The sequence below is a fragment of the Oncorhynchus keta genome, unplaced genomic scaffold, assembly GCF_023373465.1.
Source record: "Oncorhynchus keta strain PuntledgeMale-10-30-2019 unplaced genomic scaffold, Oket_V2 Un_scaffold_13527_pilon_pilon, whole genome shotgun sequence".
Lineage (NCBI taxonomy): Eukaryota > Metazoa > Chordata > Actinopteri > Salmoniformes > Salmonidae > Oncorhynchus > Oncorhynchus keta.
Window position 1 is genome coordinate 35001 of NW_026290774.1, and position 20613 is coordinate 55613.

Below are 20613 nucleotides of genomic sequence, written 5' to 3' on the forward strand. Positions count from 1 at the left end.
GGCTGGCACCCCGCCACGGTCTGCAAGATCCCCCCAGGTGAGAGCTGAGAAGTGTGTGTGTGTGTGGCAAAGAGAGCGAGACAAAAAGGTTGACACACAGTAGGTTAATGTCCACAATGACTGTCGTACTGTGGTTACTCACCAACACACGTACGACACACGCACACACACACACACACCTCCATTCATTGTGTCTTGACGGTAACGGTTTGTCGGACGGTTGTGTGACGGTTCCGTAGGCTGCAACCTGAAGATCTTTAACAACCAGGAGTTTGCTGCCCTGCTGGCCCAGTCGGTGAACCAGGGCTTTGAGGCGGTCTACCAGCTCACCAGGATGTGCACCATCCGCATGAGCTTCGTCAAGGGCTGGGGAGCAGAGTACAGGTAACACACAGTCCACAGTGACATGCTCTCATTAAGGGTTCATGTATTAAACCAGAGTCAACCCCTGTCGGTCGTTGATACCCGGCTCCTACCTGATTAGCTCACTAGGTGATTCAGATGAGACAGTTTCTCCATTCCTGTACCATGTGGGATGGCTGAGGGGTACAAGGTTAAATAACTATGTGGGGATGGCTGAGGGGTGCGAGGTTTAATAACTATGTGGGATGGCTGAGGGGTGCAAGGTTAAATAACTATGTGGGATGGCTGAGGGGTGCAAGGTTAAATAACTATGTGGGATGGCTGAGGGGTGCGAGGTTTAATAACTATGTGGGATGGCTGAGGGGTGCAAGGTTAAATAACTATGTGGGATGGCTGAGGGGTGCAAGGTTAAATAACTATGTGGGATGGCTGAGGGGTGCAAGGTTAAATAACTATGTGGGATGGCTGAGGGGTGCAAGGTTAAATAACTATGTGGGATGGCTGAGGGGTGCAAGGTTAAATAACTATGTGGGATGGCTGAGGGGTGCAAGGTTAAATAACTATGTGGGATGGCTGAGGGGTGCAAGGTTAAATAACTATGTGGGATGGCTGAGGGGTGCAAGGTTTAATAACTATGTGGGATGGCTGAGGGGTGCAAGGGATGTGGGATGGCTGAGGGGTGCAAGGTTAAATAACTATGTGGGATGGCTGAGGGGTGCAAGGTTAAATAACTATGTGGGATGGCTGAGGGGTGCAAGGTTAAATAACTATGTGGGATGGCTGAGGGGTGCAAGGTTAAATAACTATGTGGGATGGCTGAGGGTGCAAGGTTAAATAACTATGTGGGATGGCTGAGGGGTGCAAGGTTAAATAACTATGTGGGATGGCTGAGGGTGCAAGGTTAAATAACTATGTGGGATGGCTGAGGGGTGCAAGGTTAAATAACTATGTGGGATGGCTGAGGGGTGCAAGGTGAAATAACTATGTGGGATGGCTGAGGGGTGCAAGGTTAAATAACTATGTGGGATGGCTGAGGGGTGCAAGGTTAAATAACTATGTGGGATGGCTGAGGGGTGCAAGGTTAAATAACTATGTGGGATGGCTGAGGGTGCAAGGTTAAATAACTATGTGGGATGGCTGAGGGGTGCAAGGTTAAATAACTATGTGGGATGGCTGAGGGTGCAAGGTTAAATAACTATTTGGGATGGCTGAGGGGTGCAAGGTTTAATAACTATGTGGGATGGCTGAGGGGTGCAAGGTTTAATAACTATGTGGGATGGCTGAGGGGTGCAAGGTTTAATAACTATGTGGGATGGCTGAGGGGTGCAAGGTTTAATAACTATGTGGGATGGCTGAGGGGTGCAAGGTTTAATAACTATGTGGGATGGCTGAGGGGTGCAAGGTTTAATAACTATGTGGGATGGCTGAGGGGTGCAAGGTTTAATAACTATGTGGGATGGCTGAGGGGTGCAAGGTTTAATAACTATGTGGGATGGCTGAGGGGTGCAAGGTTTAATAACTATGTGGGATGGCTGAGGGGTGCAAGGTTTAATAACTATGTGGGATGGCTGAGGGGTGCAGGGTTCAATAACAACTATGTGGGATGGCTGAGGGGTGCAAGGTTTAATAACTATGTGGGATGGCTGAGGGGTGCAGGGTTTAATAACAACTATGTGGGATGGCTGAGGGGTGCAGGGTTCAATAACAACTATGTGGGATGGCTGAGGGGTGCAGGGTTTAATAACTATGTGGGATGGCTGAGGGGTAGGTTTAATAACTATGTGGGATGGCTGAGGGGTGCAGGTTTAATAACTATGTGGGATGGCTGAGGGTGCAGGTTTAATAACTATGTGGGATGGCTGAGGGGCAAGGTTTAATAACTATGTGGGATGGCTGAGGGTGAGTTTAATAACTATGTGGGATGGCTGTTTAATAACTATGTGGGATGGCTGAGGGGTACAAGGTTTAACAACTAGGGGATGGCTGAGGGGTACAAGGTTAAATAACTATGTGGGATGGCTGAGGGTACAAGGTTTAATAACATGGGGATGGCTGAGGGGTACAAGGTTTAATAACTCTGGGATGGCTGAGGTACAGGTTTAACAACTATGTGGGATGGGAGGGGCAGGAATAACTATGGGATGGCTGAGGGGTACAAGGTTTAATAACTCTGGGGGCTGAGGGCAGAACAACAGTGATGGGGAGGGGTGCAGGTTTAAGTATGGATGGCTGAGGGGTGCAGTTCTGGGATGGCTGAGGGGCAGACAACTATGTGGGATGGGAGGGGTGCAGGGATAACAACTATGGCTGCTGAGTAGTGCAAGGTTTAATAACTATGTGGGATGGCTGAGGGGGCAGGGTTCAATAACAACAGGGATTGGGAAGCAGGTTTAATAACTATGGATGGCTGAGGGGTGCAGGGTTCAATAACAACTATGTGGGATTGCTGAGGGGGCAGAATAACATGTGGGATGGGAGGGTGCAGGGTTCAAGTTCTCTGGCCTGGCAGACAACTATGTGGGATTGCTGAGGGGTGCAAGGTTTAATAACTATGTGGGATGGCTGAGGGGTGCAGGGTTCAATAACAACAGTGGGATTGCTGAGGGGTGCAGAGACAGTCTGGGATATTAAATAGAACACCCTGATAGGTTATTGTATACAGTGGTTCATTCAGGAGTCTGATGGCAGACACACAGTGGAGCAGGAGTCTGAGAGCAGTCTGGGATATTAAATAGAACACCCTGATAGGTTATTGTATACAGTGGCAGGAGTCTGATGGTAGCAGAGACAGTCTGGGATATTAAATAGAACACCCTGTAGTTTTCTGGATGGTGGCAGAGACAGTCTGGGATATTGAGAACACCCTGAAGGCATACAGTGGTTCATTCAGGAGTCTGATGGTAGCAGAGACAGTCTGGGATATTGGCAGAACACATAGGTTATTGTATACAGTGGTTCATGCAGGAGTCTGATGGTGGCAGAGACAGTCTGGGATATTAAATAGAACACCCTGATAGGTTATTGTATACAGTGGTTCATGCAGGAGTCTGATGGTAGCAGAGACAGTCTGGGATATTAAATAGAACACCCTGATAGGTTATTGCCACAGTGGGGAGTCTGATGGAGCAGAGACAGTCTGGGATATTAAATAGAACATGAAGGTTTTGTATACAGTGGTTCATTCAGGAGTCTGATGGTAGCAGAGACAGTCTGGGATATTTAGAACACCCTGATAGGTTATTGTATACAGTGGTTCATGCAGGAGTCTGATGGTAGCAGAGACAGTCTGGGATATTAAATAGAACACTGATAAATACAGTGGTTCATTCAGGAGTCTGATGGTAGCAGAGACAGTCTGGGATTTAAACAGACACTTTCTGATCAGGTTATTGTATACAGTCACATGCTGATAGGGAGTGGTTCATTCTGATGGTAGCAGAGACAGTCTGGGATATTAAATAGAACACCCTGATAGGTTATTGTATACAGTGGTTCATTCAGGAGTCTGATGGTAGCAGAGACAGTCTGGGATATTAAATAGAACAGATAGGTTATTGTATACAGTGGTTCATTCAGGAGTCTGATGGTAGCAGACAGTCTGGGATATTAAATAGACACCCTGATAGGTTATTGAATACAGTGGTTCATGCAGGAGTCTGATGGTAGCAGAGACAGTCTGGGATATTAAATAGAACACAGATAGGTTAGGGATACAGTGGACATGCAGGGGGATGGGAGGCAGCAAGACAGTCTGGGATATTAAATAGGGAGGTTAGAAGACAGTGGTTCATTCAGGAGGATGGTAGAGAGACAGTCTGGGATATTAGGCAGAAGACACTGATAGGGTATACAGTGGGAGGCAGGAGACATGGTAGGGAGGGATTAAATAGAACACCCTGAGGGATTGTATACAGTGGTTCATTCAGGAGGGATGGTAGGCAGAGACAGTCTGGGATATTAAGAACACCCTGATAGGTTATTGTATACAGTGGTTCATGCAGGAGGATGGGAGGCAGAGACAGTCTGGGAGGGAGGAGAACACCCTGATAGGTTATTGTATACAGTGGACACGGAGGATGGGAGGCAGAGACAGTCTGGGATAGGGAGAACACCCTGATAGGTTAGGGAGGCAGAAGACACAGGAGTCTGATGGGAGGGACAGTCTGGGATATTAAGAAGAACACCCTGGAGGGAGGTATACAGTGGTTCAGCAGGAGTCTGATGGTAGGAGACAGTCTGGGATATTAAATAGAACACCCTGATAGGTTATTGTATACAGTGGAGGCAGGAGTCTGATGGTAGCAGAGACAGTCTGGGAGGCAGAAGACACCCTGATAGGAGTATACAGTGGATGCAGGAGTCTGATGGAGGCAGAGACAGTCTGGGATATTAAATAGAACACCCTGGAGGTTATTGTATACAGTGGTTCATGCAGGAGGGAGGCAGCAGAGACAGTCTGGGATTAAGGGAGAACAGAAGACACGTATACAGGGCTCATGCAGGAGTCTGATGGGCAGAGACAGTCTGGGGAACAGGGAGGTTATTGGAGGTTCATTCAGGAGTCTGATGGTAGAGAGACAGTCTGGGCAGAACACACGGAGGGTATACAGTGGTTCATTCAGGAGTCTGATGGTAGCAGAGACAGTCTGGGGACCCTGGAGGGAGTGGTTCATTCAGGAGTCTGAGAGCAGAGGGAGTCTGGGAGGCAGAAGACCCTGGAGGTTATTGTATACAGTGGAGGGAGGCTGAGAGCAGAGGGAGTCTGGGATTAAATAGAACACCAGGGGGAGGGAGGTTATTGTAGACAGTGGTTCATGCAGGAGTCTGATGGTAGCAGAGACAGTCTGGGATATTAAATAGAACACCCTGATAGGTTATTGTATACAGTGGGGGAGTCTGATGGAGCAGAGACAGTCTGGGGAACACCCTGGGAGGCATACAGACACAGGGGGATGGGAGGCAGAGACAGTCTGGGGGGGAGGGAGGCTGATAGGATTGTATACAGTGGGGGAGGGATGGTAGCAGAGACAGTCTGGGATATTAAATAGAACACCCTGGGAGGCATTGTATACAGAGCTCATGCAGGGGGATGGGAGGCAGAGACAGTCTGGGATAGGGAAATAGAAGACCCTGATAGGGGTATACAGTGGTTCATTCAGGAGTCTGATGGGGCAGAGGAGTCAGGAGAACACCCTGATAGGGGTATACAGTGGTTCATTCAGGAGGGATGGCAGAGAGACGGGGGATATTAGAACACCCTGATAGGTTATTGACACAGTGGGGCAGGAGGCTGATGGTAGCAGAGACAGTCTGGGGGGAGAACACCCTGATAGGAGATACAGTGGTTCATGGGAGGGAGGCAGAGACAGTCTGGGGAACACCCTGGAGGCATTGGAGACAGTGGTTCATGGAGGAGTCTGATGGCAGCAGAGACACTGGGGGGGAGGGAGGCCCTGAGTATACAGTGGTTCATGCAGGAGTCTGATGGTAGCAGAGACAGTCTGGGGGGGAGGGAAGGCTGATAGGTTATTGACAGTGGTTCATTCAGGGGATGGAGCAGAGACAGTCTGGGATATTAAATAGAACAGAGACACTGTATACAGTGGGAGGGAGGCAGCAGAGACAGTCTGGGATATTCCAGGAGGTTATTGACAGTGGTTCATGCAGGAGGATGGTAGCAGAGACAGTCTGGGGGAGGAGGGAGGCAGAACAGAGGATAGGGATTGTATACAGTGGAGGGAGGAGTCTGACACAGAGACAGTCTGGGATATTAAATAGAACACCCGGGGGGAGGGAGGTATACAGTGGACACAGAGAGGGATGGTAGCAGAGACAGTCTGGGAGGGATAGAACACCCAGGTTAGACACAGTGGTTCATTCAGGAGTCTGATGGAGCAGAGACAGGGAGGCAGAACACTGATAGGGAGTGGTTCATGCAGGAGTCTGATGGTAGCAGAGACAGTCTGGGAGAACACCCTGGAGGTTATTGTATAGGTTCATGCAGGAGACACAGTCTGGGATATTAAATAGAACACCCTGATAGGTTATTGTATACAGTGGTTCATGCAGGAGTCTGATGGTAGCAGAGACAGTCTGGGATATTAAAAGAACACCCTGATAGGGATACAGTGAAGACAGGGGATGGGAGGCAGATATTAAAAGACACTGATAGGTTATTGTATACAGTGGTTCATTCAGGAGGAGGTAGCAGACACAGTCTGGGATATTAGGCAGAACACCCTGATAGGGTATACAGTGGCTCATGCAGGCAGAGACACTAGAGGAGGGAGAACATAAGCATTCACTAGGGAGGGAGGCAGCTACCCAGATCCTCATGATGAAGGGACAGACAGAGCTGGTCAGTATCAGATCACTGTGGACTGGGGATTATGGCTGCTAGTAGTTCTCTGGCCTGGCAGACACACAGTGAGGGGAAGCAGGAGTATGGCTGCAAGTAGTTCTCTGGCCTGGCAGACACACAGGAGGGGTTTTAATGTCAAGGAGATGTGGGGGGAACCGGGAGGGAGGCATTAAGACAATAACGGGGGGAGGGTGGCACTCTTATTTCACTGGGGGAGTGCCAGGAGCCAAGGGAACGTGAGGAGGAGAATAGACACGGGGGCAGGGATGGTTTCATTTAGTCACTGGAGGGCAATTCCTCACTCAAATATGTAGGTAAGACACATGCGAGGTACATTTGTACAGACCTTTTCCATCAGGAGCCATTGGAGACATGTGGAGGGAACCAGAGGCAGCCCAGAGCACACAGGGCTGAGACAGAGAGGAGTTGTGTAAGGGGGATGGAATGCAGGAAAGAGGGGGAGGGTAGAGCGGGGGAGGCAGAAGACACGGAGGGAGGGAGGCAGGAGACACGGGGGGAGGGAGGCAGGAGACACGGGGGGAGGGAGGCAGGAGACACGGGGGGAGGGAGGCAGGAGACACGGGGGGAGGGAGGCAGGAGACACGGGGGGGGGGAGGGAGGCAGAGACACGGGGGAGGGAGGCAGGAGACACGGGGGAGGGAGGGGGGGAGGGAGGCAGAAGACACGGGGGGAGGGAGGCAGGAGACACGGAGGGAGGGAGGCAGGAGACACGGAGGGAGGGAGGCAGGAGACACGGGGGGAGGAGACACTGAGGGAGGGAGGCAGGAGACACGGAGGGAGGGAGGCAGGAGACACGGAGGCAGGAGACACGGAGGCAGGGAGGCAGGAGACACGGAGGGAGGCAGGAGACACGGGAGGCAGGAGACACGGGAGGCAGGAGACACAGGGAGGCAGGAGACACGGGAGGCAGGAGACACAGAGGGAGGCAGAAGACACAGAGGGAGGCAGAAGACACAGAGGGAGGCAGAAGACACAGAGGGAGGCAGAAGACACAGAGGCAGGGAGGCAGAAAGACAGGAGGCAGGGAGGCAGGGAGACAGGAGGCAGGGAGGCAGAGACACGGGAGGCAGGAGACACGAGGGAGGGAGGACACAGGGAGACAAGACACTGGGGGAGGGAGGCAGAAAGACACGGGGGAGACACTGGGGGGAGGGAGGCAGAAAGACACGGGGGGGGGAGGCAGGAGACACTGGGGAGGCAGGAGACAGAAAGACACGGGGGGAGGGAGGCAGAAAGACACGGGGGAGGGAGGCAGAAAGACACGGGGGGAGGGAGGCAGAAAGACACGGGGGGAGGGAGGCAGAAAGACACGGGGGAGGGGGAGGCAGAGGGAAGACACGGGGGAGGGAGGGAGGCAGAAAGACACAGAGGGAGGCAGAAGACACAGAGGGAGGGAGGGAGGCACAGAGGGAGGGAGGGAGGCACAGAGGGAGGGAGGGAGGCAGAAGACACGGAGGGAGGGAGGGAGGGAGGGAGGCAGAAGACACAGAGGGAGGGAGGGAGGGAGGCAGAAGACACAGAGGGAGGGAGGGAGGGAGGCAGAAGACACAGAGGGAGGGAGGGAGGCAGAAGACACAGAGGGAGGGAGGGAGGCAGAAGACACTGAGGGAGGGAGGGAGGCAGAAAGACACGGAGGCAGGGAGGCAGAAAGACACGGAGGCAGGGAGGCAGAAAGACACTGAGGGATGCAGGGAGGCAGAAAGACACTGACGGAGGCAGAAAGACACTGACGGAGGCAGAAAGACACTGACGGAGGCAGAAAGACACGGAGGCATGGAGGGACGGAGGGAGGCAGGAGGACACGCAGGGAGGCGGGAGACGGAGAGGAGGAGGGAGGGAGGCTGGGGACGCGGAGGGAGGGAGGGAGGCTGGGGACGCGGAGGGAGGCTGGGAGCCTGGAGACGCGGAGGGAGGCTGGGAGCCTGGAGACGCGGAGGGAGGCTGGGGACGCGGAGGGAGGCTGGGGACGCGGAGGGAGGCTGGGGACGCGGAGGGAGGCTGGAGACGCGGAGGGAGGCTGGAGACGCGGAGGGAGGCTGGAGACGCGGAGGGAGGGAGGGAGGCCGGGGACGCGGAGGGAGGGAGGGAGGCCGGGGACGCGGAGGGAGGGAAGGAGGCCGGAGACGCGGAGGGAGGGATGGAGGGAGGGAGGCCGGAGACGCGGAGGGAGGGAGGCTGGCTGGAGACGCGGAGGGAGGGAGGGGGGCTGGAGACGCGGAGGGAGGCTGGAGACAGAAGTTGGGAGGGCGGGAGGCAGGCCGGATGCAGGCAGGGAGGCAGGCAGGGATGGAGGCAGGGAGGCAGGCACGGATGGATGGAGGGAGGGAGGCAGGCACGGAAGCAGGCTGGAGGCATGGAAGCAGGCTGGAGGCAGGCGGGAGACACGGAGACACTGAGGGAGGAGTGGGGCGCTGTGCTTCTGTCCCAGGGTGGGACGTCGTGTGCTCTCCTTGTCCCTTCAGACAGAAACGCAATGGTTCACTGTTGACTTTTATCACTGTAGTATTACTGCCCAGTCTACACTAGCCTGGTTCCAGATCACTGTAGTGTTACTGCCCAGTCTACACTAGCCTGGTTCCAGATCACTGTAGTGTTACTGCCCAGTCTACACTAGCCTGGTTCCAGATCACTAGTATTACTGCCCAGTCTACACTAGCCTGGTTCCAGATCACTGTAGTATTACTGCCCAGTCTACACTAGCCTGGTTCCAGATCACTGTAGTGTTACTGCCCAGTCTACACTAGCCTGGTTCCAGATCACTGTAGTATTACTGCCCAGTCTACACTAGCCTGGTTCCAGATCACTGTAGTATTACTGCCCAGTCTACACTAGCCTGGTTCCAGATCACTGTAGTGTTACTGCCCAGTCTACACTACCTTGGTTCCAGATCACTGTAGTGTTACTGCCCAGTCTACACTACCTTGGTTCCAGATCACTGTAGTGTTACTGCCCAGTCTACACTAACCTGGTTCCAGATCATTGTAGTGTTACTGCCCAGTCTACACTAGCCTGGTTCCAGATCACTAGTATTACTGCCCAGTCTACACTAGCCTGGTTCCAGATCACTGTAGTATTACTGCCCAGTCTACACTAGCCTGGTTCCAGATCACTGTAGTGTTACTGCCCAGTCTACACTACCTTGGTTCCAGATCACTGTAGTGTTACTGCCCAGTCTACACTAACCTGGTTCCAGATCATTGTAGTGTTACTGCCCAGTCTACACTAGCCTGGTTCCAGATCACTGTAGTATTACTGCCCAGTCTACACTAGCCTGGTTCCAGATCACTGTAGTATTACTGCCCAGTCTACACTAGCCTGGTTCCAGATCACTGTAGTGTTACTGCCCAGTCTACACTAGCCTGGTTCCAGATCACTGTAGTATTACTGCCCAGTCTACACTAACCTGGTTCCAGATCACTGTAGTATTACTGCCCAGTCTACACTAACCTGGTTCCAGATCACTGTAGTATTACTGCCCAGTCTACACTAGCCTGGTTCCAGATCACTGTAGTATTACTGCCCAGTCTACACTAACCTGGTTCCAGATCACTGTAGTGTTACTGCCCAGTCTACACTAGCCTGGTTCCAGATCACTGTAGTGTTACTGCCCAGTCTACACTAACCTGGTTCCAGATCACTGTAGTGTTACTGCCCAGTCTACACTAGCCTGGTTCCAGATCACTGTAGTATTACTGCCCAGTCTACACTAGCCTGGTTCCAGATCACTAGTATTACTGCCCAGTCTACACTAGCCTGGTTCCAGATCACTGTAGTGTTACTGCCCAGTCTACACTAGCCTGGTTCCAGATCACTGTAGTGTTACTGCCCAGTCTACACTAACCTGGTTCCAGATCATTGTAGTGTTACTGCCCAGTCTGGCCTGGTTCCAGATCACTGTAGTATTACTGCCCAGTCTACACTAACCTGGTTCCAGATCACTGTAGTATTACTGCCCAGTCTACACTAACCTGGTTCCAGATCACTGTAGTATTACTGCCCAGTCTACACTAACCTGGTTTCCAGATCACTGGTTCCAGATCAGTATTACTGCCCAGTCTACACTAGCCTGGTTCCAGATCACTGTAGTATTACTGCCCAGTCTACACTAGCCTGGTTCCAGATCACTGTAGTGTTACTGCCCAGTCTACACTAGCCTGGTTCCAGATCACTGTAGTATTACTGCCCAGTCTACACTAGCCTGGTTCCAGATCACTGTAGTATTACTGCCCAGTCTACACTAGCCTGGTTCCAGATCACTGTAGTATTACTGCCCAGTCTAGCCTGGTTCCAGATCACTGTAGTATTACTGCCCAGTCTACACTAACCTGGTTCCAGATCACTGTAGTGTTACTGCCCAGTCTACACTAGCCTGGTTCCAGATCACTGTAGTATTACTGCCCAGTCTACACTAGCCTGGTTCCAGATCACTGTAGTATTACTGCCCAGTCTACACTAACCTGGTTCCAGATCACTGTAGTATTACTGCCCAGTCTACACTAGCCTGGTTCCAGATCACTGTAGTGTTACTGCCCAGTCTACACTAGCCTGGTTCCAGATCACTGTAGTATTACTGCCCAGTCTACACTAACCTGGTTCCAGATCACTGTAGTGTTACTGCCCAGTCTACACTAACCTGGTTCCAGATCATTGTAGTGTTACTGCCCAGTCTAGCCTGGTTCCAGATCACTGTAGTATTACTGCCCAGTCTACACTAACCTGGTTCCAGATCACTGTAGTATTACTGCCCAGTCTACACTAACCTGGTTCCAGATCACTGTAGTATTACTGCCCAGTCTACACTAACCTGGTTCCAGATCACTGTAGTATTACTGCCCAGTCTACACTAGCCTGGTTCCAGATCACTGTAGTATTACTGCCCAGTCTACACTAGCCTGGTTCCAGATCACTGTAGTATTACTGCCCAGTCTACACTAGCCTGGTTCCAGATCACTGTAGTGTTACTGCCCAGTCTACACTAGCCTGGTTCCAGATCACTGTAGTATTACTGCCCAGTCTACACTAGCCTGGTTCCAGATCACTAGTATTACTGCCCAGTCTACACTAGCCTGGTTCCAGATCACTGTAGTATTACTGCCCAGTCTACACTAGCCTGGTTCCAGATCACTGTAGTATTACTGCCCAGTCTACACTAACCTGGTTCCAGATCACTGTAGTGTTACTGCCCAGTCTAGCCTGGTTCCAGATCACTGTAGTATTACTGCCCAGTCTACACTAGCCTGGTTCCAGATCACTGTAGTATTACTGCCCAGTCTACACTAGCCTGGTTCCAGATCACTGTAGTGTTACTGCCCAGTCTACACTAGCCTGGTTCCAGATCACTGTAGTGTTACTGCCCAGTCTAGCCTGGTTCCAGATCACTGTAGTATTACTGCCCAGTCTACACTAACCTGGTTCCAGATCACTGTAGTGTTACTGCCCAGTCTACACTAGCCTGGTTCCAGATCACTGTAGTATTACTGCCCAGTCTACACTAGCCTGGTTCCAGATCACTAGTATTACTTCCCAGTCTACACTAGCCTGGTTCCAGATCAATGTAGTATTACTGCCCAGTCTACACTAGCCTGGTTCCAGATCACTGTAGTATTACTGCCCAGTCTACACTAGCCTGGTTCCAGATCACTGTAGTATTACTGCCCAGTCTAGCCTGGTTCCAGATCACTGTAGTGTTACTGCCCAGTCTACACTAGCCTGGTTCCAGATCACTAGTATTACTGCCCAGTCTACACTAGCCTGGTTCCAGATCACTGTAGTGTTACTGCCCAGTCTACACTAGCCTGGTTCCAGATCATTGTAATGTTACTGCCCAGTCTACACTAGCCTGGTTCCAGATCTCAGGGGTTGACAAAACAGCACAAACATCTCGACCAGTCTATTTCTTCGGGATCTTTGACCCTTCCATGGGACTGTTGAGCTAACGTAGGCTAATGTGAATAGCATGAGGTTGAGCTAACGTAGGCTAATGCGAATAGCATGAGGTTGAGCTAACGTAGGCTAATGCGAATAGCATGAGGTTGAGCTAACGTAGGCTAATGCGAATAGCATGAGGTTGAGCTAACGTAGGCTAATGCGAATAGCATGAGGTTGAGCTAACGTAGGCTAATGCGAATAGCATGAGGTTGAGCTAACGTAGGCTAATGCGAATAGCATGAGGTTGAGCTAACATAGGCTAATGCGAATAACATGAGGTTGTAAGTAACAAGAACATTTCCCTGGACAGACATATGATATTGGCAGAAAGCTTAAATTCTTGTTAATCTAACTGCACTGTTCAATTTGCAATAGCTATTAAAGTGACTGAATACCATGCTATTGTTTAAGGAGAGTACACCATTTTTGAACATTTTATTTTTGTTAATTTTACATTTATTTTACTTGGCAAGTCAGTTAAGAACAAATTCTTATTTTTCGATGACGGCCTAGGAACAGTGGGTTTAACTGCCTGTTCAGGGGCAGAACGACAGATTTGTACCTTGTCAGCTCGGGGATTTGAACTTGCAACCTTCCGTTTACTAGTACAACGCTCTTACCACTAGGCTATCCTGCCGCCCCAACATGAAAAGTTATTAATAAACAATTTAGGCACATTTGGGCAGTCTTGACACAAAGTTTTGAACAGAAATGCAATAGTTCATTGTATCAGTCTAAAACTTTGCACATACACTGCAGCCATCTTGTGGCCAAAATATAAATTGCAGCTGGGCTGGAATAATTCATTATGGCCTTTCTCTTTTTCAAAGATGATGGTACAAAAAAAATACAAAAGAACAGTTGTCTATTACCAGATCTATTGTGTTATATTCTCCTACATTCCTTTCAAATTTCCACAAACTTCAAAGTGTTTCCTTTCAAATGGTACCAATAACATGCATATCCTTGCTTTAGGGCCTGAGTTACACGCAGTTAGATCTGGGTATGTCATTTCGGCGAAAAATGGGGGCGGTTCCTCCTCCCACTGAGAAGGATCTGCTTTGAGTTGTATGATATATTTAAGCAATAAGGCACAAGGGCGTGTGGTATATGGCCAATATACCAAAGGGCTGTTCTTATGCAAGTCTTATTCACAAACTCACACACTGTGTTGAAAACCTACAAGAAAATGGATGGGTGTTTGTCACTGTCATACAGGTATAATCCAGATCCTAGTTGATTGTGTCCTGCAGTGAACTATCCTGTCTCTTATGTCTCCTCCTCTTCGGTCTCTCTACCCAGGCGACAGACCGTGACCAGCACCCCTTGTTGGATCGAGCTGCACCTCAACGGCCCCCTGCAGTGGCTGGACAAGGTGCTCATGCAAATGGGTTCCCCCAGCATCCGCTGCTCTAGCGTGTCGTAGGAATACTCTCCCCACCGTCTCTGTCACAGCACCAGTGAATTAAACAGACTAGAGACCATAGACACATCAACTAAAGGATCAGAAAGGGTTCGGCAGGCATTGAGAGAAGGCTTGGTGTCTTTGGAAGAAGAGCCTGTAGGCTGAGAAAGCCCAACCCTCGTCTGAGACATACTCTCCCCAACCCTCGTCTGAGACATACTCTCCCCAACCCTCGTCTGAGACATACTCTCCCCAACCCTCGTCTGAGACATACTCTCCCCAACCCTCGTCTGAGACATACTCTCCCCAACCCTCGTCTGAGACATACTCTCCCCAACCCTCGTCTGAGACATACTCTCCCCAACCCTCGTCTGAGACATACTCTCCCCAACCCTCGTCTGAGACATACTCTCCCCAACCCTCGTCTGAGACATACTCTCCCCAACCCTCGTCTGAGACATACTCTCCCCAACCCTCGTCTGAGACATACTCTCCCCAACCCTCGTCTGTGACATACTCTCCCCAACCCTCGTCTGTGACATACTCTCCCCAACCCTCGTCTGAGACATAGACATACTCTCCCCAACCCTCGTCTGTCACATACTCTCCCCAACCCTCGTCTGTCACATACTCTCCCCAACCCTCGTCTGTCACATACTCTCCCCAACCCTCGTCTGTCACATACTCTCCCCAACCCTCGTCTGAGACATACTCTCCCCAACCCTCGTCTGAGACATACTCTCCCCAACCCTCGTCTGAGACATACTCTCCCCAACCCTCGTCTGAGACATACTCTCCCCAACCCTCGTCTGAGACATGTCACATACTCCCCAACCCTCGTCTGAGACATACTCTCCCCAACCCTCGTCTGACATACTCTCCCCAACCCTCTCTGAGACATACTCTCCCCAAGACATACTCTCCCCAACCCTCGTCTGTCACAACCCCCAACCCTCGTCTGTCACATACTCTCCCCAACCCTCGTCTGAGACATACTCTCCCCAACCCTCGTCTGTCACATACTCTCCCCAACCCTCGTCTGAGACATACCCTCGTCTGTCACATACTCTCCCCAACCCTCGTCTGAGACATACCCTCGTCTGTCACTCCCCAACCCTCGTCTGAGACATACTCTCCCCAACCCTCGTCTGTCACATACGTCTCTCCCCAACCCCCAACCCTCCTGTCAACCCCAACCCTCGTCTGCCACATACTCTCCCCAACCCTCGTCTGAGACATACTCTCCCCAACCCTCGTCTGAGACATACTCTCCCCAACCCTCGTCTGAGACATACTCTCCCCAACCCTCGTCTGAGACATACTCTCCCCAACCCTCGTCTGTCACATACTCTCCCCAACCCTCGTCTGTCACATACTCTCCCCAACCCTCGTCTGTCACATACTCTCCCCAACCCTCGTCTGTCACATACTCTCCCCAACCCTCGTCTGTCACATACTCTCCCCAACCCTCGTCTGTCACATACTCTCCCCAACCCTCGTCTGTCACATACTCTCCCCAACCCTCGTCTGTCACATACTCTCCCCCAACCCTCGTCTGTCACATACTCTCCCCAACCCTCGTCTGTCACATACTCTCCCCAACCCTCGTCTGTCACATACTCTCCCCAACCCTCGTCTGTCACATACTCTCCCCAACCCTCGTCTGTCACATACTCTCCCCAACCCTCGTCTGAGACATACTCTCCCCAACCCTCGTCTCACATACTCTCCCAACCCTCGTCTGTCACATACTCTCCCCAACCCTCGTCTGCCACATACTCTCCCCAACCCTCGTCTGTCACATACTCTCCCCAACCCTCGTCTGTCACATACTCTCCAACCCCCAACCCCAACCCTGTCACATACTCTCCCCAACCCTCGTCTGTCACATACTCTCCCCAACCCCGTCGTCCCCAACCCTGTCACATACTCTGAGACATACCCCCCACAACCCTCGTCTGTCACATACTCTCCCCAACCCCGTCGACATACTCTCCCCAACATACTCTCCCCAACCCTCGTCACATACTCTCCCCAACCCTCGTCTGTCACATACTCTCCCCAACCCTCGTCTCAACCCTCGTCTGTCACATACTCTCCCCAACCCTCGTCTGTCACATACTCTCCCCAACCCTCGTCTGAGACATACTCTCCCCAACCCTCGTCTGAGACATACTCTCCCCAACCAACCACTCGTCTGAGACATACTCTCCCCAACCCTCGTCTGAGACATACTCTCCCCAACCTCGTCTGTCACATACTCTCCCCAACCCTCGTCTGTCACATACTCTCCCCAACCCCGTCTGTCACATACTCTCCCCAACCCCGTCTGTCACATACTCTCCCCAACCCTCGTCTGTCACATACTCTCCCCAACCCCCCAACCCCGTCTGTCACATACTCATACTCTCCCCAACCCCGTCTGTCACATACTCTCCCCAACCCTCGTCACATACTCTCCCCAACCCTCCCCGACATACTCTCCCCAACCCTCGTCTGTCACATACTCTCCCCAACCCCCTGTCTGAGACATACTCTCCCCAACCCTCGTCTGTCACATACTCCCCACCCTCGTCTGAGACATACTCTCCCCAACCCTCGTCTGTCACATACTCTCCCCAACCCTCGTCTGAGACATACTCTCCCCAACCCTCGTCTGCCACATACTCTCCCCAACCCTCGTCTGTCACATACTCTCCCCAACCCTCGTCTGTCACATATCCCCAACTCTCCCATACCCTCGTCTGTCACATACTCTCCACCCTCGTCTGTCACATACTCTCCCCGACCCTCGTCAGACATACTCTCCCCAACCCTCGTCTGAGGACCCTCGTCTGTCACATACTCTCCCCAACCCTCGTCTGTCACATACTCTCCCCAACCCTCGTCTGTCACATACTCTCCCCAACCCTCGTCTGACACATACTCTCCCCAACCCTCGTCTGTCACATACTCTCCCCAACCCTCGTCTGAGACATACTCTCCCCAACCCTCGTCTGTCACATACTCTCCCCAACCCTCGTCTGTCACATACTCTCCCCAACCCTCGTCTGTCACATACTCTCCCCAACCCTCGTCTGTCACATACTCTCCCCAACCCTCGTCTGTCACATACTCTCCCCAACCCTCGTCTGTCACATACTCTCCCCGACCCTCGTCTGTCACATACTCTCCCCGACCCTCGTCTGTCACATACTCTCCCCAACCCTCGTCTGTCACATACTCTCCCCATCCACACCAACTGACAGCACTTTTTTAACGTTTTTTTTGTACATGTTTGTGGCAAAAGGGGGCGTGTGCATTAAAACAGGAAGGCGTTGTTATCGCCTCTATGTCATAGACATTTTTTTTTATTGAACATGTTTAATATGTCGGCATTTAGTGCCAACACCGCTGTAGCATGGGAGATTTTAAGGCATGAGATTCCTCCATTTTCTTTTCTGTTTTTGTTATCATTGTTAGTTGTACATATGTTTATGTAGCGCTGCTAGATAACTACTAGATTGGGTGTTTCGGGAATGGTGAGTGATACTGCTTTTTATATAGCATGCTAGAAGAACATGGAAGTTTTACACATTTCAGTGGAGACTGTTTCTATGGTTAGCTGTTTTTTTTTCGTTGTCTTTTTGTTGCAAATTTGTAGAATGCCACCCATTTGTTAGCTGATTGAAAATATATGAATTTGTCGTAATGAAATATGTTCCTCCCTTGCCACTTCTGAGTAGTGTGTAAAGGGAAATCTAGTAAGAAGCTTTTAGGCGAGGTCGATGTTCTCCTGTCTGTCCAGTCCTCTGGATGGGTTTCCCATGTTCTCTAGTTTGTCCCGGAACAGTGCAGATCGTGTTTGTAATCTGTCTTTTTTGGAAGCGTGCCAAATCTCTTTCCCGCACAGTCAGAGACCATTGGGTTTAAACTGTCACCCAGATATCCTCTGACTGTCTGAGGAGTTTGACATAGCAGTGTATTTCTCAATACATCTGAAACTGTGCTTTGATTATCCATAGCATTTGACAAAATTACAACTTTACAAAAATAGTTTTTTTGTATTTTACCCCCTTTTTCTCTGCAATTTCGTGACATCTAATTACGATCCAATTACGATCTTGTGCCATCGCTGAAACTCCCCAATGGGCTCGGGAGAGGTGTAGGTCGAGCCGTATATCCTCCGAAATATGACACGCCAAGCCGCACTTCTTAACACCCGCCAACTTAAACCCAGAAGCCAACTGCACCAATGTGTCGGATAAAAAAATAGTTCAACTGACGACCGAAGTCAGCCTGTAGGTGCCCGACCCGCCACTAGGAGTCGCTAGAGGGCGATCAGGCAAATAAAGCCCCACCTGCCAAACACTCCCCTAACCCGGACAACACTGGGCCAATTGTGCGCTGCCCTATGAGACTCCCGGTCACAGTCATTTGTGACACTGCCTGGGATCGAACCCAGGTCTGCAGTGACGGCTCAGGCCTTAGACCGCTGAGCGACTCGGGAGGCCTTGACACAAACTTTTGTCATGGCAATGGTCGTGTTGAGCGACGTTGCCCCTGCATTTTTACAAGAAATCTCAAATTCTGGGAATAGTTGATCCAATCATTTATATAAGCAAACACCCTTCAAGGGGCAATTCTTAGTGTCCATTATGGAAAAGTGACTATTGACTGCTTATGGGCATTGCAGAGTGTTGCCAGTCAGCTGCTGTTCTCAGAACCTAGGATTAAGCTAAGTATCCTGGACTATAGATACAGGAGTGTTCCTTCCTCATCTCTATTTTACTACAGAAGTGTAATGTTCTGTATTTTGTAATGAAACGCCATGCAAGACTGTATGGTGCTGATGTGAAAACCCTGAGAGGTGCACTATCACTTATTAAAAGCTAGCTAGTCTGATCTCTCTCTCTCACACACACCAGTTGCCATGCCCCCGTCCTTGGCTGATACCCGTCTCAATCTGCACATTTTCTAGGACTCCATGGGTTCCCCTGGAAGTGATAACTGTGGGTAAGAGTGGAACCTGTACTATGGTCTGTATTATTAGTGTTGTTTCATCACCGTTTCTTTGATGTAGTACTCACTCAGATCCAGCAGGGGGTGCTACTCTCACCCCAAAAAAACACATGTGTATATACATCTAGAAAAAAATCGAATGCATGCTTATTTTCACACTCGTCCCCTTTCTTTTGTAATGTAGATTCTATTTTGCTACCAAGTATTTTTGTAGAAAGGGGATGGTATAGCATTATATGCTCTGCTCCTGATGTCGTCACGGCGAAGGAGACATACTGCTGTCAGGTGGAGAGGACAATGTTTTGGGGGAACGCAGATTTAGTTTAGTTTTATTTAGTTTTAAGGGAAACGTTAGCCTGACCCTGGCAATGTACATAGTAGGACCAAGCCCCCTTTCTGTCAGTCAGTTCTTTCTTCAATACTCTACTCCTCTTATGAAATGCAGGATTTTAAGCCTTCTTACTGTGTACCTGGAAGTGTATGAGTGTGTGTTTCTATGAATATGACCATTGTGATCCTGATGGTTTTGGGCTAGAGGAGGACAGAAGGGATGTAGGGGGAGATCAGATCTCCCTGTAATGACCGACGCACCGCTTATTATTACAATCCCCTCACTGAAGACTGCACTGTCCGGAATGGCATCCTATTCCCTACATGGTGCACTACTACCCATAGGGCGCTGATCAAAAGTAGTGCACTACTACCCATAGGGCGCTGGTCAAAAGTAGTGCACTACATGCCATTCCAGATGCAGCCCATTCGTCTTTATTAGGAGTGGTCTGTGTTTTGGGTGTTTCCATTCCCATCTTACTGTATGGGGGTGCTTGGTCGAGGTGGAGGGAATTGAACCATGGTCTCCTACAGCACTTAGTTACTTAAGTGCATTGACCAAGCGCAAGCTTCTGTCTTGATGCTAACCCAACGGTGATAACTGCTAGCCGTTATCGTTACAGTGATGCTAACCCAACGGTGCTAGCTGTTAACATTAGTGATGCTAACCCAACGGTGCTAACTGCTAGCAGTTAACATTACAGTGATGCTATCCCAACAGTGCTAACTGCTAGCCGTTATCATTATAGTGATGCTAACCCAACGGTGCTAGCTGTTGACATTAGTGATGCTAACCGAACGGCGCAAACTGCTAGCAGTTAACATTACATTGATGCTAAGCCAACGGTGCTAGCCTTTAACATTACAGTGACACAGAGCAGTGTGTATGAGGTTATACTGTTATACTGCTCTCCATGTACATTGTCCTACAAGGACATTTCAGAAAAAGTAGTATCTACCGATCTGGAGAAAGAGATTTGCTCTTTGTAAAGCTGTCCCCAAGTGTCCAGGTGAACTGAACCCAAATTCACCGTCCTATAGGACCATTGAAAATCCAATGGTACATGCATTTACCTGATAGAATATATTTTATTAGCGAAGAAATGTTTTTAATCTGCTCTTCAAGTTGTATTGCTTGTTCTTGTTTCCACCTGTACTATTCTGTGTGTATTAGTTGTTTGTCCTTTTTATGCTCCCAAATCTT

At 50.3% G+C, this 20613-nt stretch overlaps 1 protein-coding gene and 2 long non-coding RNA genes across 18 annotated transcripts in view; 2 read left to right on the plus strand and 1 right to left on the minus strand.

Moving 5' to 3' along the window:
• Positions 1–14645, plus strand: part of LOC127927370 (mothers against decapentaplegic homolog 3) — a gene marked incomplete at its 5' end in the record, with an annotated part of 49638 nt that extends 34993 nt beyond the window's left edge. The window contains 3 exons of the mRNA XM_052513658.1: positions 1–37; positions 240–384; positions 13976–14645. The exon at positions 1–37 is cut by the window's left edge and continues 101 nt beyond it. Coding sequence (XP_052369618.1) covers positions 1–37; positions 240–384; positions 13976–14099 — 306 coding nt within the window. The remainder of the gene's footprint in view (positions 38–239; positions 385–13975) is intronic.
• LOC127927373 (uncharacterized) lies at positions 590–1534 on the plus strand. 6 transcript variants are annotated; one of them, XR_008127231.1, is made up of 6 exons: positions 591–662; positions 735–986; positions 1050–1185; positions 1256–1335; positions 1372–1443; positions 1479–1534. It is a non-coding gene; the product is annotated as an uncharacterized LOC127927373 (long non-coding RNA). The 6 variants fall into 6 exon arrangements; XR_008127228.1 differs by having other exon boundaries at positions 590–986; XR_008127232.1 differs by having other exon boundaries at positions 590–986; positions 1256–1299.
• LOC127927374 (uncharacterized) lies at positions 9024–12437 on the minus strand. 11 transcript variants are annotated; one of them, XR_008127239.1, is made up of 7 exons: positions 12154–12437; positions 11335–12070; positions 11071–11290; positions 10670–10757; positions 10281–10368; positions 10149–10236; positions 9024–9578 (listed from the first exon to the last, which is right to left on the minus strand). It is a non-coding gene; the product is annotated as an uncharacterized LOC127927374 (long non-coding RNA). The 11 variants fall into 11 exon arrangements; XR_008127238.1 differs by lacking the exon at positions 9024–9578 and having other exon boundaries at positions 9957–10456; positions 11203–11290; XR_008127237.1 differs by lacking the exons at positions 9024–9578; positions 11071–11290 and having other exon boundaries at positions 9957–10368; positions 11462–12070.
• Positions 14646–20613: the final 5968 nt, after the last annotated feature.